The sequence below is a fragment of the Mastomys coucha genome, unplaced genomic scaffold, assembly GCF_008632895.1.
Source record: "Mastomys coucha isolate ucsf_1 unplaced genomic scaffold, UCSF_Mcou_1 pScaffold22, whole genome shotgun sequence".
In the NCBI taxonomy this organism is placed as follows: Eukaryota; Metazoa; Chordata; class Mammalia; order Rodentia; family Muridae; genus Mastomys; species Mastomys coucha.
In genome coordinates this window covers 21,217,118-21,232,389 of record NW_022196905.1, presented here as the reverse complement: position 1 = coordinate 21,232,389, position 15,272 = coordinate 21,217,118, and the positions used below count along the sequence as shown (strand labels likewise).

Genomic DNA, 15,272 nt, shown 5'->3' with positions numbered 1-15,272 from the left:
CAGAAATCCACCTGCCTCTGCCTCCCAAGTGCTGGGATTAAAGGTGTGCGCCACCACTGCCTGGCTGGGAGAAAAGGTTTAGTCTGACTTGCTGTTTTACAGAGTTTTGTCTATGGTTGTTGGGTCCTACTGTTCGGCCTGTGGTGGTACAATCCATCTTGGTGGGAATATACAGAGAAAGAGGCTAATTCCTGTCATTGTGGGCAGGAAACAATAGGGTAGGGAGACTGGGGGTGAGGGGGGGCCAGTATCCCCAATGACCTGACTTCCTCTCACAAAACTCACTCACCCCAATGACCTGACTTCCTCTCACAAAACTCTCACTCTCCTTTCAATAGTGCCTCAGCTGGTGGCTAATTGTAAGAGCTGGTCACAGAAGACATTTCCACATCAAAGCAACTACTGTGTTTCCTGTGAACCTCTTCATACAGCTCTAACATGCAGCTCTCTGACTATCATTTCTATTTACAAAATGCTGTGGATCCTTCTCCCTGCCACCTCCAGGAGCTCAAGGAGACATAAATGTCTGGAGATCAGCCCTTGTCTGTGTCATGGTTGCCTCTTGTGTTGCTAAGCTGTTGGACTTCTGTAGCAGAGGATCTCTTTTCTGTAGTGACACGGGCTCTTTGTGTTTTCAGTTTCAAGAGTTCTTTGACGCAGACAGCTGGCCTTATAGCATGGGAATGGTGGGGATGAGACCAAATCAAACTAGGAACAAGCGAGGTCTCAGCCCTAGCTCACTGGCTTTGGCTCTAGCCTAAGCATTAACAAGACAGAGATGAGCCTTCAGTGTCCGGAGCACATGGGAAGCAGCTCTCTTCTGGGCTGGGCTAGAGTTTTGTAATTGTCTGTTGGTTAGGGGTGTGGTTTCAAAAGATGTTTTCCTTCTTGTGCTCCAGCATCTTGCCTTGAGGATTACAGGCTAATGAGTGTTAAATCAATCCAGAAACTGCTGAGGTATTGTCTTGCATAAATGTCCTACCCTTGTGATTCTGTCTGGGCCTCATGATAAGGCTGAGGGACTATGGGTACCCAGCTGGCCTGAAAGCATAACCCAGGGTAGATTGAGCCAGCCAGCAATAGGCCTAGTTAACTCTATGTTAAGTCCCAGGATGAAAAAACACTTGTAACATGTGTCCATGTGCCAAGTTTAGAAGAGTTTGATCCAAGAGTTAAGGTAGCTGAAGGGACCCACAATACAAAGATGGATGCCATGGCTTTTATCCTGAAAAGTGTTTATAGTAGAATTGGGCTTTGAGTGTTTCCAAAGTAAATTGGGCAAATGCAGTCATTACCCACACATCACTGATCTCTAGCAAGCTAGAGAGAAGCTGAGAACATCTCGCTTGTCTGTGTGACCCCCCCACCCCACCCTGGCATGGGGACTTGTGAATTTCTGTTTAACTTAGAACCCGTACTTGTGATCTTGTGTTGACAGGTTGTCTGATACATGTGTGATTCTGGAGACTTACTTCTGAGGGCATTTTATGGGTGTCCCCTAAGTAACAGTACCTCACCCCCTGTTGTTCGTATGATCACCCTGAACCCCACTGGGCTTGGTTGTTCCCTCTTACGTAAACTTTTTCTGACCACGTGGCCTAACTGGTGTTTTCCAGCCAAGCTGTTATTGGTGTGATTTCTATAGCGGTGATGGCTAGTCTTCATTACAGACTGATTTTCAAATCATCTAGGAGATTGGAAAGGCACAGCACAGGTTCGGCTGTGCCTGAGGGTGTTTCCTGAGGGGATTACTGAGACCACCTTGGCCTTGGGTGGCACCATCACATTGACTTGGAGTCCAGATGTCACGGAGGAGGGGAAAGCTGTAGCAACCCCTTTCTCTGCTTCCTGGCTCTACTTTTGATGTTAACGTCTAGGCCGTGATCCTTTGCTACCGGAATGCATGGTCTGAATCCTTTGAATTGTGAATTGTGAATTCCAAAATAAGTGCTTCCTCCTGAGTCAGGCATTTTGGCCACAGTATGTAAAGCAGATCGTAACAGATTAAGGCCCAAAGATGATTTGCGCACTTCATCCCTACCACCTCTTCTCCTCTAGCACCTATATTCCTTTGTACTTCCTCCCTCAAAGAGCTTGGCCTCTGGTCATGCTCTCTTGGCTCTCGTCCTTCTCCCCTGCACTGGAGCCATCTCCTAGCTTGCTACTCACCTTCATCTAGTGAGCCACTCATCTTCATGCAGGTTCACAGTGTCTTGGGTCTTCTTCATTTCTTCATCCTTTTCCAGTCATACCTGCTCCAGAGGGGAAGGGACATTACCCTCATGCCTTCTCAAACAAACAAACAAACAAACAAACAAACAAAAAACCCCAGCAAAGATGAAACAGGACAAAAGGCATGCAAGTTTATTAATATGTAGAAGGATAAGACTGCAGTTTGAAAAAGAAATCGCAGGCTTGTATTTACCCACCTGCTTCTTAACATTAGCACAAGGGTAGGCACCCAAGACAGTTTTGAGAGATTGTGAATAGTTACGGGGGTGTGAGCTGAGACAAGCTGTTGGGATTGGAAAGAATCTAGGGATAGACATTTCTTCTGAGTTTCACTCAGTTTTAAAAAACTTTTCCTGAGACAGGATGGTAGTGAGGCTAGGGTGGGGAGGCACCCAGTTCTATTGTGTAGTGAGGGATTCCAGTCTGGCTTTCTAGTTTTCTTCACATCAGATTGTATGTGTGTAAACCACACCACCTTGTTCTTTGAATTCCAACAGCATTTATTACCCAGTATACTTTTCTGTTGTTATGATAAAACACCATGATCCAGGTAACTAACTTAAGAGTTTATTTAAGCTTATGGTTCTGGGGGGGAGGGGGTTGTAAGGAAACACAGCGGCAGGAACACAGGCCAGCCAGCAGCCTTTGAGTAGGCAGGCTAGGAAACAGAGTTTATATCTTTAATTGCAAAGAGAGAGGGCAGGGGAGCATGGCATGAGGCTTTTGGTCTCCAAGTCTGTCCCCAGTGACATACCTCTTTTGTCTGGGTTTCAGTACCTAAACCACCCCAAACAGCTCCACAAACTAGGGACCAAGTGTTCAAAATGCTTTTACATTAGACATATACCGGATCCCACAGACCCCCACCCCCACCCCACGGCAAGGGGTCCAGGCACTAACAGCTGACTGCACTGGCTTGCAGAGTTTCACATCTCTCAGTTCAGGCAACACTGTTGTGCTTTCTGGGACCTCCTATCCTACTATCTTACATGCTAATCATGTTAGCAAAAGTACCCAGGCAAACTCTACAATGTACTCTACCATTAAAATAATAGCTGGGGCCAGCATGATGGCTTGGAAGGAAAGCATTGTTGTTGCCAAGCCTGCCAACCCGAGACTGAACCCCAAAATACCCGATGGAAGGAGATCACTTATCCCCGCATGTTGTCCTTTGACATCCACATATACAATGTAGTATGCCCATCCTCAGTAAATGAAAAAAAAAAAATGGAAAGAGTCAATTATGACCCAGCATCCTGTCTTGAGAGACAACATAGGGACCACTTCTGTCACTACCCACCAGCTCTGTCCTTCATGCAACACTTCTAGGCAAAGCTGCCCCCCCCAACCCCTGCCTTCTGTCAGTTATAAGTACTCTTTCCCTCCACTGTGCTTGACTTAGGAATGTTGGTATTTTAGGGTGAGGGATGGCACTTCATTCCCAGCATAGAGATGCAGCTCAGTGATGGAGCACCTGCCTGGCACAGATACCTCCCTGGGTTCCACTTCCAGTATCACCACAACAAATCCCTTTGGCTCACCTGGTTGGACAGCAACGAGCTGGTGTTTACCTTATTGAAAACAATCAGTTTGCTATGATATAATAGTTATAAGTACATTTTGCCAAAGGGGGTCTTTCAGCTTGGGTTCAGAAAATATCTACAGCCTGCAGTTTTCCTGAGTGGCCTGTGACCCATAGCTTTTCCGAAAGTTCCACTTTCCTCACCTCTCAGATGAGCCCCAAGGAAGCAACTATCGCTCTGCTCTGTATTGATGCTTTCCCCTGCAGGGTCAGCAACCAAGCTTGCAACATCCGCCACATCAGCTTCAAGTGTTTGCTGTCTGAACAGTGTCCTCTGGGACTAGTAGCTCTTCCACCTCTGTTCCAATCCCTGTAACCTCTGCTGTCCTCAAACAGGAAGAGGATGTTCAAGACTTCGGAAGGGCCAGACAGGGGAGTGTGGTTGGTAGGGTCAAAGACATCCTGATTGTAGCTGGAATGGGACCCTAGGAAACTTGATCTTTATTCCCAAACAACTTAAGTGTGAGGTCTACCCTTGTGGACTTCACACATACCCCCTCTCTTCTCTCTCTCTCTCTCTCTCTCTGTGTGTGTGTGTGTGTGTGTGTGTGTGTGTCTGTGTCTGTCTCTATCTCTGTTTCTCTGTCTCTCTCTTTCTCTCACACACATACACAGTATGTGTACATTTCCATAGTATACATGTAAATATGAAGAATTCTGCTTCTACTTTACAGACTTCCCACATGAGTGACACCTCACCACCCTATTTCCTTTGGGGTTGATGTTATTTTCTGGGATGTTTTTCCCCTAGGTCCTCCTCCAGTGAGAACATGGCAGCTACAGGAGCTGAAACAAAAGACCTTGAAAACCATCACAAGTAAGACTGACCAAGGCTGGGCTGACTTGGCTGTGCTGTGCTGTGCTGTGCTGTGCTGTGCTGTGCTGTGCTGTGCTGTGCTGTGCTGTGCTGCGTTGTGCTGTGCTGCTCTGCTCTGCTGTGTGCTGCGCTGCGCTGTGCTGTGCTGTGCTGTGCTGTGCTGTGCTGTGCTGTGCTGCGCTGTGCTGTGCTGCGCTGTGCTGTGCTGTGTTGCGCTGTGCTAGTTCTGTTAAGCAGCCTCTAATTGACTCACTTTTCCAAGCTCTTTACATGTGTTAATGTGATTCTCAGAATAGTGTGTGAGGGCTTTGGAAGGCTTACAAATTCAGGTCCAGGAGCTTCTGTCCTTAGCCCTCAGGACATGTGACTCAGAAGAGCAGACAGTTTAGTGCTTAGCTGTGTGTCCAACAGGTTTTCTTCGTTATGTGGTATTTTTCTCTGAGACAAAATCCACTGTGTATCTCCTAGCACAATCTTTTTTTTCTGAATCTTGAATGGTTTTCCCCCTGCTTTGTAGTTTTTCATAGCTCAAGTGTATGCTTTTCATGAGTTCTCTTAGGCTTTGTTAAAAAACTAAACATCTGTGTCTTTCTCTGACTCCAGTATGTATATGTTCATGTACATCCAAGCCAGGGTCTTGAGCATGCTGTGATGAGTGCATATTCTACTCTGAGACACACCTCAGGCCTTCTGCATGGGTGTGAAGTCCACCGAGCCTTTTTAATTTCCTTACCACAAGGTTGTCCACTATCTGCTGCTTGCTGGGGCACTGTGAGATGGCTGCCATCCAGCAATAGTGGCCTCAGTAGGGGTAAATGATTAAGGTGACAATAAGTGTGATAAATATAATGAAAACATTTTTGTCTCTGACTTGCTATGCTGAGTCCTTTAAACAGTGTGTTGGAGACTGTTGTAGCTCACGTACATGTCAGAGTTACTGAGTTTTGAAATCGTTGCTGTTCTCATGGTTTTTATACACTGCTTCCTTCTGCTCTTCCAGGAATTGACAAGTAAGAAAAGGCTTTTCTGTGTGTGGCCGAGTTGTCTTAATCACATCCTGTTGTGTCATTGCGAGGCATAAAGTTGGTCCTTCTGTTTTGTGTTCTATGTTTGACACATCCTGAAGGAGGAGATGGTTAAGTGGCTGAAAGATGTTTTACAATGGTTTGATCCTAGAGATCAAACATGCTGGGAAAGCATAGCTGTACATGCTGTGCATTTGGTTCTAAAAGAAAGAAAGGGCTTCCTCCCACCTATAAAAAGCCAGGAAATCTGTCAGGAGAATTGGGTTAACAGATGGGCACACACTGTGCCTTGGCTACGTGCTTGCTCTTCCTCAGCAGGTTTCCATAGTTACCTTTGCCCAGGGCGTGGTCAGCAGTGGCCCCTGTATGTATGACTGATGTGTGCTGTGGATAGTTGACCTTGTTCGTGAGGCAGTCTGCCTATCCACTTCTTACTCCCTTGACGAGAGAGCCTTGACTTTATTTCGAGTCTTATGGTTAGCTTTTGTAAAGCAATCTCTTGAAAATGTTCATATGTTGACTTAATCTGGACACTACTCTAGGGGAATAGACTGGCATGGGGCTTGAGAAACATGGAAGGGGCACCAAGAAGACCAAGGGAGAAGAGGGAGCCTGCATTGATTACTGTTGGGGTTGATTAACTACTAGAAAGAAAAGCAGTGAGGACTGGTTGAAATAAATCAGAACAGATCTGATTTGACTTTCAGCTTTGTGCGTCTTTGTTTCTCTGTCTCTCTCTGTCTCTGTCTCTCTGTGTGTGTGATAAATAAACAAGATATTGCATGGTCTCCAGGAGATTTTGATAAGTATAATTAAATGAATTGTATAAGTTCTAAAGACAATATGAAGCTAGCCAGATGCATTGCATGTGCCTGTGATCCCAGCACTCAGGAGGCCAGGACAGGTGTATTGAGTTCAAAGTCATTCTGGCCTACAAAATGAAACCTGTCTAAAGAAAAAGAAATAGGAGCGCAAGGAATGGCTTGCTTGCTTTGCATGCTGGGGGTTCTGTTACTAGCACTACATAAAACATGTGTGGTTGTACACACCTATAATCCAGCACTGAGGATATAGACTCAGGAATATCAGAAACTCAAGGCTACGTAGCAAGTTTGAGGCCAGTGTGTGATACATTGATGGCCTGTCTCCAAAGAAATGAAAGAAATTTAAAAAAATTAGTGAACAAAACAGGTAATTATAAGGAGCATCCCAAGGAGGAAGGAGGAGCCATACAGGTCCTCCTTGGCTTACTACAGCACAGTGAGACACCCAGAAACCCATCGTGGCATGTGCTTAGCATAACAAACCCCAAATCAGCTTGGCAGTACTGTTCTCAGGAAAAATGTTCACACTCAACACACCCCATTTTCAAATTGTTGTGAAGTCAAGATCACCAGCATTTCTAAATTGCAATGGTCTCTGGATCATTGCTTTCTTGTCTGCTCACGAATTAGATTGAAGAGAAAGTGTCACCAGTTGGTTCTGGGCAGAAAGTCAAGCTCAGAACAGTAGCTACAATTTCTCCATATTCAAAGACCTGCACCTGTCTTCATCCTGCCAAGGAGTTACTTATTTGGAAATCAGGAGTCATGTACTGTTGAGGCAGCTGTGTTGGAGGCTGGCTCTGAAGACACTTGGCAGGATAGAGCAGGAATCCTCTAGTCCTGGGGCACTTGTGTTTGTAAATAAACTTCACTGACGTATAATACCATGTGTGTGCCTTTCTTGTCTCTGTTGCTTTCAGGAGATAGTGGCAGATTGTGAAAGGAGCCTATGGCCAGATTTACCATCTGGCCTTCTCTTAAATAAAGTCTGCCAACCTCCCATTAGAGCAGAAGCATGTTGTCCTGTAAAAGTAGTTTGAGTCACCTACAAAATGTTCTAGTTGCCACTCCAAAGAAAAGCAAAATGGTAGGAAGTTCCATCATGACAATTTTTTTTTAAAAGCAATTCTATTTATTTATTTTCTTAAATTTACAATCCGGCCATTGCCCCACCTCCCACAGTTCCTCATCCCATTCCTTCTCCCTTCTGTCTGCAAGGGGATGACCCTCCACCACCAGGCCTCCCTCCGTCCCTGGGGCCTCAAGTCTCTAGTGGATTCAGCCCATCTCCCACTGAGGCCAAACCAGGCAGTCCTCCTCTATATATGTGTCAGGGGCCTCAGACCAGCTCCTGTATGTTGCCTGGTTGGAAGCTCAGTGTCTGGGAGCTCCCAGGGGACATCATGACAATTTTTTAAAGAAAAAGAATGTAAGGTTTATTTTATGTGTTTTGTCTGCATGTATGTATATGCCCAATTGAGGCCAGAGGAGGGTAATGAATTCCCTGGAACTGTAGTTACAGATGGTTGTGAGCCACTCTGTGGGGTACTGGGAATAGAATGCTGGTCCTCCTACAAGAACAAGTGCTCTAAACCACGGGCCATCTCTTATACCCTCGTGACAATTTTGGCATTATAGTTCTGAGAAGTGGTAGTTAAAGTAGGGCAGGAAAAAGTAGTTATTGGCATCTGCTAGGAAAGGTTATATTTGGCAACAGATGAGACTTTTTCTTTTTCTGTCTGTATTTCCAATAATGAATACATTACTTTCAAAACAGTCAAGTTTATCTATCGACTATAGCAGAGTGGACTAGCAGCCAGCGTTCTTTGTATTGGATGATTTCTCAATGTATTCTTTATAACTTTGTAGGCTCTTCTGAGCTTTTGCTGTTTGTCTTCAAGCAGGGTTCTACGAGCAAGGTGGAGTTAAGAGGATGGAGACAAGGAAGCAGGGCCTCTGACAATGTAGGGTTATCTTCTTCCTAGGGCCTGCTTGTGCCTCTTCCCCATCAAGTCTCTCCCACACCTCATGTAAATGGAACATATCCATGGTACCACTGGCCATTACACACCCATGCTCTATAAACTTCTCACTTTTTTGTTTCTAACAGTGACTGCTTCGTCCAACTTTCAAATCCAAACATAGCAACAATGAAGGAAGATGTTCTCTATCATTTCAACCTCAGCACTAGCACGCACGATTTCCCCGCTATGTTTGGAGACGTGAAGGTAAAAACGCCAGGCTTTGATTCTAAGGATCGATTGTCTTACAGTCAACTTCCTCTTTGATACAGCTGCATCTTGTCACCGATGATGGGGCAGGAGACAAGGATTACATTATATCTTTATCAGACCTGTGCAAATTGTTTTCTTATGTTTGTGTGAACTGGCAAGTAAAGGAGAGAACAAATGTTAACGACTGCAGTGTTAGTCTCTACTTTGTCTCTTAGAACTTTTATTTGTAAGTGTACACATGTCAGTCTCCTGAGCTACACAAGTGGTCTATGTTTATAGTTTCAAGTACTCCAAAGACTGAGGCAGGAGTTTGAGGGCAATCTAGACAGTGTCTTGAGAGCTGTCTCAAAATCAGTTTCCTAACACTTAGTTGAGAAGAGGGATCTGGGAAGAACTTTCTAGAGGTGCAGAGTCGTTCTGGAGACTGTATGATCCCTGCTTGCAACTGAAGGTGTGTATTGATGATACTGTTTTTAATTGTCTGAGGGCTAATGTTGATGACGAAACTTCCGGTACCAAGTCTTCAATTCTCAGTGCTCAATTGTCGTAAATTTTTATAGAAGTCCTTTGTTAGCATTTGTTCCTAATCGACACCTAACTTTGTGTGCATCCTTACAAGGAACAGAGTGACATTTCAGTTCGTGACTGTGATGTGAAATGACAAGCAGGGTGGATAGTACGTTCACAACTTAAGGAACTGATTTGTTTCTGGGTTGAGAACAATCAGAATCCTATCTACTGGCTATTTTGCAATTTACAGTTAGTTATTGTTAACTCTAGTTACCATAGTACTAAAATAGGACTCTTCAGTATTTAATCTTGATAAGGACGAATTAACTCATGGAATTAAAAACCAAGATAGGGTCAGAACCCCAGCGCTGGGCCCCATCTGCCATGGGTAGAACTCACTTTTGGTAGTAAGTGGTGGGCAGCTTTCATGTTTTCTTAATTCGTTCAATTTCCATTTATCCCAGTATTGCTAATTTACTTTTTTATTGCAGGCTATGGACACGTCCTATTATGTTTAGAGATGCATTTCTTCCTTTTATCTTCAGATTCCATTAAATCACTTTTTATTATTTACTATTCTTTGGCAAAATAAAATCTCTTAGATGAGACTTTGCAAAGTGAAGGTTTTACTTCTCCACCTACAAAGTCCCAACCTCCTACTGAAAAGCCTCTATTCTTTGCCACTCAGTTGACTAAGTGAGAGAGTGTTTGATGGGCCATTTTAACACTGGGTCACAGGACTCTGGTCACATGAGGAGTCTGAAGGCTCTCCAACCATCTTAGTCCAAACCTGAACTTCCTTCCAGCACCCTAGGCTGCCTCCCACGTGGTATGTAAGATAGCAAGATTGCGGTTTCTGAATGTGTGGTGCTGTGCTTTGTGTGCTTGTACTGAGCAGGGGATTCCCAGACCAGCGCTACTAAAAACTCATCAGGGAAGTGGACTCCTCAGTCCCCTCAGATATACCTGGTACAGGTCAGGCCAGAAAACTTGCTAGGAAGTTCCCAGATGACCTCAAGGTTGCTGGTGAACTTTGCAGATCCCTGATGACACACTGGACTCATGGGGTCCCTGTTCTCTGGTTGCAGTTTGTGTGTGTTGGTGGAAGCTCTTCTCGGATGAGGACCTTCATCAAGTACGTGGCTGCAGAATTGGGCCTTGACCATCCGGGGAAAGAATATCCCAACATCTGTGCAGGCACGGACCGCTATACCATGTACAAAGCCGGGCCCGTGCTCTCTGTGAGCGTGAGTACTTGCCTTTCGCTTGGATTTGGTCTCCCTGCTCTTCAAGGCCCTGTGCCCCACATGTTTGCCTATGGGAACAGTTGAACAGCTGGCACCCTAACATTTGTTTACTGAAAATGGCTGGGAGCTTGGCAAGCTCTCAGCAGCTGGAACCTGGGCGTGGATCAGTCCTAGGCTCGAGCCCTTGATGTTTAGCTTCCCGGAAAGCCTAGGTATACAAAAGCAGATACACACACAAACATGCACAACTGTCTACTCAGTGTGGAGGTGGCAGTTCCCGAGAGGGGCTTCCCTGCCTGGCCAAGGGCTGTAAAAAGAGTCACATACCAGGCATTTATGCTTCCTTCTGTCTCACAGTAACTGACCTACTTTATAACACAGGTTGAATAAGCAATAAAAAGCTAATATAGAAAAATCTCTGGTATCCTATCAATAAGGTGATTTTCTAGCTCTGATTTTGATGGCAACAATGTAATGATATAATAATATAGTGAAGAGCTATGGATCAAAAGTGGATTCCCTTCCTATTGAGATTTGGGTCTTGACTGTAGTCAGTTAAATATCCAAGTCTATCAGTCACATAGAAGGATCTGGTAACTTCCTTGTGGAAGCATTTTCTGTGTCTGACATTCTGGAAATGGTCCTTTTGCAATAAGGCTCTGCCATCGGGACAGCAGCTGCTCAGGGCGGGGATGGTGTCTTAGGAGAAGTGGGTGCGGGAGGGTCTCTGGAAGGCATGTGGAGTGGGGTTGCATCCCGGAGGCAAGGAGGAAATGGCGGAGGCAGATGTACAGTCCATAGATTGTCTGATGTCAAGGACTGAGGAACCAGACAGGTATCTTGTTTTGCTAAACTGGGAAGGCAGTTGAAAAGTTCAGCGGTAAACCCTTATCCAGTATGGTAGCCTGTGTGCATGGCTTCAAATATCAGGAAAACAGTTTGTTACCTAATGAGAGCAGCTACTTCCTGCTGCTGTACAGGTTGTGTGGGTCGAATGAGGTCAGGTATAACAGCTCTGTTTATATTTTGATATCTGTCTTCAGTTTTGCATGCTGATTCCTTAGTTGAAGCACACCACATAAAACATGCAGCAGTCTCCTTCCCCACATGGGCTTTGCTCCAAAGACCCCAGTGGATGCCTCAAAGCAGGAGGGTATCGAAACCGATAAACACGAATATTTCTTTTATAGACACAAACCTCTGATGCATCTTAGTGTGTCAGTTAGGAGTAGCAAAAGAATGGCAACAATGACTAGTTAAGCAGAATAATTTTAAGGAGACTATAATAAAATTTATGTGGATGTTCTTTCTCTCAAAATCTCACCTGTGCAAAGCTTAGTTGGCCTTGGGTGAATGGAATGCAGAGCCCATTGTTTGGAGGGACTTGTGCATGCACTGACAGGAGGAACGGTGTTGGGCTGAGCCTCTGCGTTTCTCTCTGGTTGCAGCATGGCATGGGCATTCCTTCCATCGGGATCATGTTGCATGAGCTCATCAAGATGCTGTACCATGCCAGGTGCTCCAACATCACCATCATCCGCATTGGCACTTCAGGCGGGATAGGTGAGGAACGAGGAGGGATTCTGGCCCCATGTGTGGAGTGGCCTGAGCTCAGTACTGGCTCCAGCATGGTGTGGACACATACAGGACTGGCTAAGGGCCTTCCTTTCTGCCTGTCTCCTCTCATTCTATCAAAGTGTATATGGGAGCTGGGGTGGCATATAAAACTAACAAAGGGGTCGTGACATTAGCTCAAAAGTTCCTAATCATTGGCCAAAATAAGATCCCAACCAACCAACCAACCTAAGAAGCAGAGAGGATTTGAAGACTGCAAACCATTGAAGACTGCTGAACTGTGTCATGTTATAAAGACAAGATCTGCTTGGCCTCGTGATTATGCTTAGCTGAGTGAAGCCTTCTTTCTGCCAGAGTCTAGTGACGGCACAGGTTTCACCAAGTATGAGAGGTGGGGAGTCCTGCGAGCTCGACGGCTCATCCACCACTAATTTCAGCAAATGAGTTAATCTGTCACTACTCATCAGTCCCACCTGCTCAAGTCTCTATTTCATTCACAGTGGCGACTATATTTTATTGTGGCTTTCGGCAGTCAGCCGTGTGTGTATGTGTGTGTTGGGCAGTGACATAGCCTAGGAGTAAGTAAAAGTCTCTGAAGCAATTTTATTTTAAAATAAGGGTTGCCATAGGAACTGGTTTCTAGAGATTCTTGTTCCTACCGGGAACATGGTAGGAATCAATAAACATTGATAGGAAGCTGTATTGGCTCCACGGACATATGGCCTTAGATTTCTTCATCCAGGTCCCTACATTATTCTTGGGAGGTAGGATTCCAAACTCCCTAAGAGTGGTCATATTGCATAATAAAATGAAAACTCAAGAGAAAAGAGCAGGGTATTGTCCTTATAAACATGCAGGTTCTCCATGAGGACACACCTCTAAAGCGGGTACAGTGGAGATGGTTGTTACTGATTGGAGGAAAGCAGTCTAGTCAGGAGTTAGAAAAGCTCAAGGCTGTGTTTGGGGAACGTGGCGGGGTTTCTATACTTTTCCCTGCTTTTGTATCTGTTTGAAAGTTTACAAAATAAAGATATAATCTGGAACGATTAAGCTAACATGGTCACCTAGTCAGTGGCCATGCCTCGAGGATAGAAACATTGGATAAAGGCTGCAGAGACCCTGGTAAGATTGCTGTTCTCTGCTTATCTCTGTTTTCAGCAGTGGTTCTGTACAAATTCCCACTCAGGAAAAGCTTAGTAGGAAAAGGGATGGATGGCGTTGAGCATGTGCTGCGTGCTTCAGTACTTGGCTTTGCAGATGAATCCCGTTGGCTGTGCCTGGGTTCCGCTGTGCTGCTTTGTCATCCCGTGTAACCGTGATCCGTGCATCTTCCTCAGGTCTTGAGCCTGGCTCTGTTGTCATCACGCAGCAGGCAGTGGATGAGTGCTTCAAGCCAGAGTTTGAGCAGATTGTCTTGGGAAAGCGGGTGATTCGCAACACCAACCTGGATGCGCAGCTGGTACAGGAGTTGATGCAGTGCTCCTCAGACCTGAATGAGTTCCCCACTGTTGTGGGCAACACCATGTGCACCTTGGACTTCTATGAGGGTGAGAGGAAGTGAGGGCATGTCTAGTCCAGGGAACCCTTGCCCACCCCAAGCCTGCTGTGTGATGGTGTGGTGCTATTTCTGGTGGGGCATCATCTGCCTGTTGGAGAGCTGACCTACTCAGTATTTCTGTGATGACTGTAACAGTGGGTGGACCTCCCCACCCTCCAGCCCAGGGTCTCAATGGCATGTATAGTATGGTGCCTAAGTGTAGTAGGCTTTAACTATGTACATACGGTTCTCTTCATGTGCTACAGGACAAGGCCGCCTGGATGGCGCCCTCTGCTCCTACACAGAGAAAGACAAGCAGGCCTATCTGCGTGCAGCCCATGCCGCGGGTGTCCGAAATATTGAGATGGAATCTTCAGTGTTTGCCACCATGTGCGGTGCCTGTGGCCTGAAAGGTACGCCGATATGGGATGGCCTTGCTGTCCTTTCTCTGTCTCTTTTGCTGGCCCACCATGGAGGGGTCCTTCTGAGAGTACCCTGATGCTAAATTCTCACTTTTGTCTTCCTTGGTCAGCTTCTGACCAAGGTGTCATCCCTGTAGTCCTGGTACACATACAATGTGTTGATGGTCACCCAGCAAAAACACAGGATGCTCAGTGTTCTTGCAGATTCCACTGAGAGGGGATTTCCTGCTGCCCAGGAAGCTGCTCCAGCCCGGCCGACAGCTTGGCTTTCTGAAGGGCTAATCTACCCTGTTGTCCAGTCCTAAACATCCTTCCAGTTCAGCTTTACCCCTCAGAACTGCCCGTGCTCCATAATCTGGGACAACATATGCCCTCAGAGCTGCACAGGGCAACCAGGTGCTGGTCCTGGAACCAACTGGAATTTTGGGGGGACCCAAAGGCATAGGTGATAGAGTTGGGCCCTGCCAGAGTTGCTGGAAGGTATAGTTTCTATGCAGTTCTTTCTACTCCATCCACACAGCTCTCCCGTCCCTAGCCTGCACACTGCTAGGATCCTGAGGTATACTACAGGCTGATCCTCAGCTCCTGGGCCCTGACCATCCTACTTGGTGAGCTAAGGAAGGTGTCAATCCTGCATTGATGAGACCTTTGTTCTTTGCAGCGGCTGTGGTGTGTGTCACCCTTCTGGACCGTCTTCAAGGGGACCAGATCAACACTCCCCATGATGTGCTTGTGGAATACCAGCAGAGACCACAGCGGCTGGTGGGCCACTTCATCAAGAAGTGCCTGGGGAGTACCTGAGCCCTGTGCCTTCCCGCTCAGGAGAAGCCTCTACAACTCCTGGGCAATAAATCTATTTTTTCATAATGTACTGTGTGACTTGAAGTGCACTTTGCGGTAGAACATATAAAACTAGACTTCATTTGCCAGTAAGAAATCTGAGTTAGACCATGCCATTGGAACATTTCAGACTATATAAACTAATTTTTTTGGGCGGGGGGAGCGGTGTTCTTCAGGACCATTCTAAATAAATGAAAACTTTCAGACTTTTATTTCAAAGGTGGTCAGATTTCATGTCACTAAAGTAAGAAATTTGGCAGTTGTACCATAAAACAGATTTCCATAGGTATTTTTAAAATTCTGTAGTCATCCCTTGATAGCTGTGGATAGGATTTCAAGAGTGATTTTGTTAGGGAGAAAGCCTAGGAGAGCCATTCCAGAACCCATATCACAACTTTGCTGTGGGATTGTGGGATTTGGCAATACA

The 15,272-nt window shown here is 45.7% G+C and overlaps 1 protein-coding gene across 2 annotated transcripts in view; it reads left to right on the top strand.

Moving 5' to 3' along the window:
- Upp1 (uridine phosphorylase 1) overlaps positions 1-14,872 on the top strand; it is a 19,450-nt gene extending 4,578 nt beyond the window's left edge. For both annotated transcript variants that reach the window (XM_031339161.1, XM_031339162.1), the window contains 7 exons: positions 4,566-4,631; positions 8,591-8,708; positions 10,313-10,471; positions 11,920-12,034; positions 13,384-13,593; positions 13,850-13,996; positions 14,667-14,872. In XM_031339161.1, the coding sequence (XP_031195021.1) occupies positions 4,585-4,631; positions 8,591-8,708; positions 10,313-10,471; positions 11,920-12,034; positions 13,384-13,593; positions 13,850-13,996; positions 14,667-14,806 (936 nt within the window). In that variant the 5' untranslated portion in view covers positions 4,566-4,584 and the 3' untranslated portion in view covers positions 14,807-14,872. The remainder of the gene's footprint in view (positions 1-4,565; positions 4,632-8,590; positions 8,709-10,312; positions 10,472-11,919; positions 12,035-13,383; positions 13,594-13,849; positions 13,997-14,666) is intronic.
- Positions 14,873-15,272: the final 400 nt, after the last annotated feature.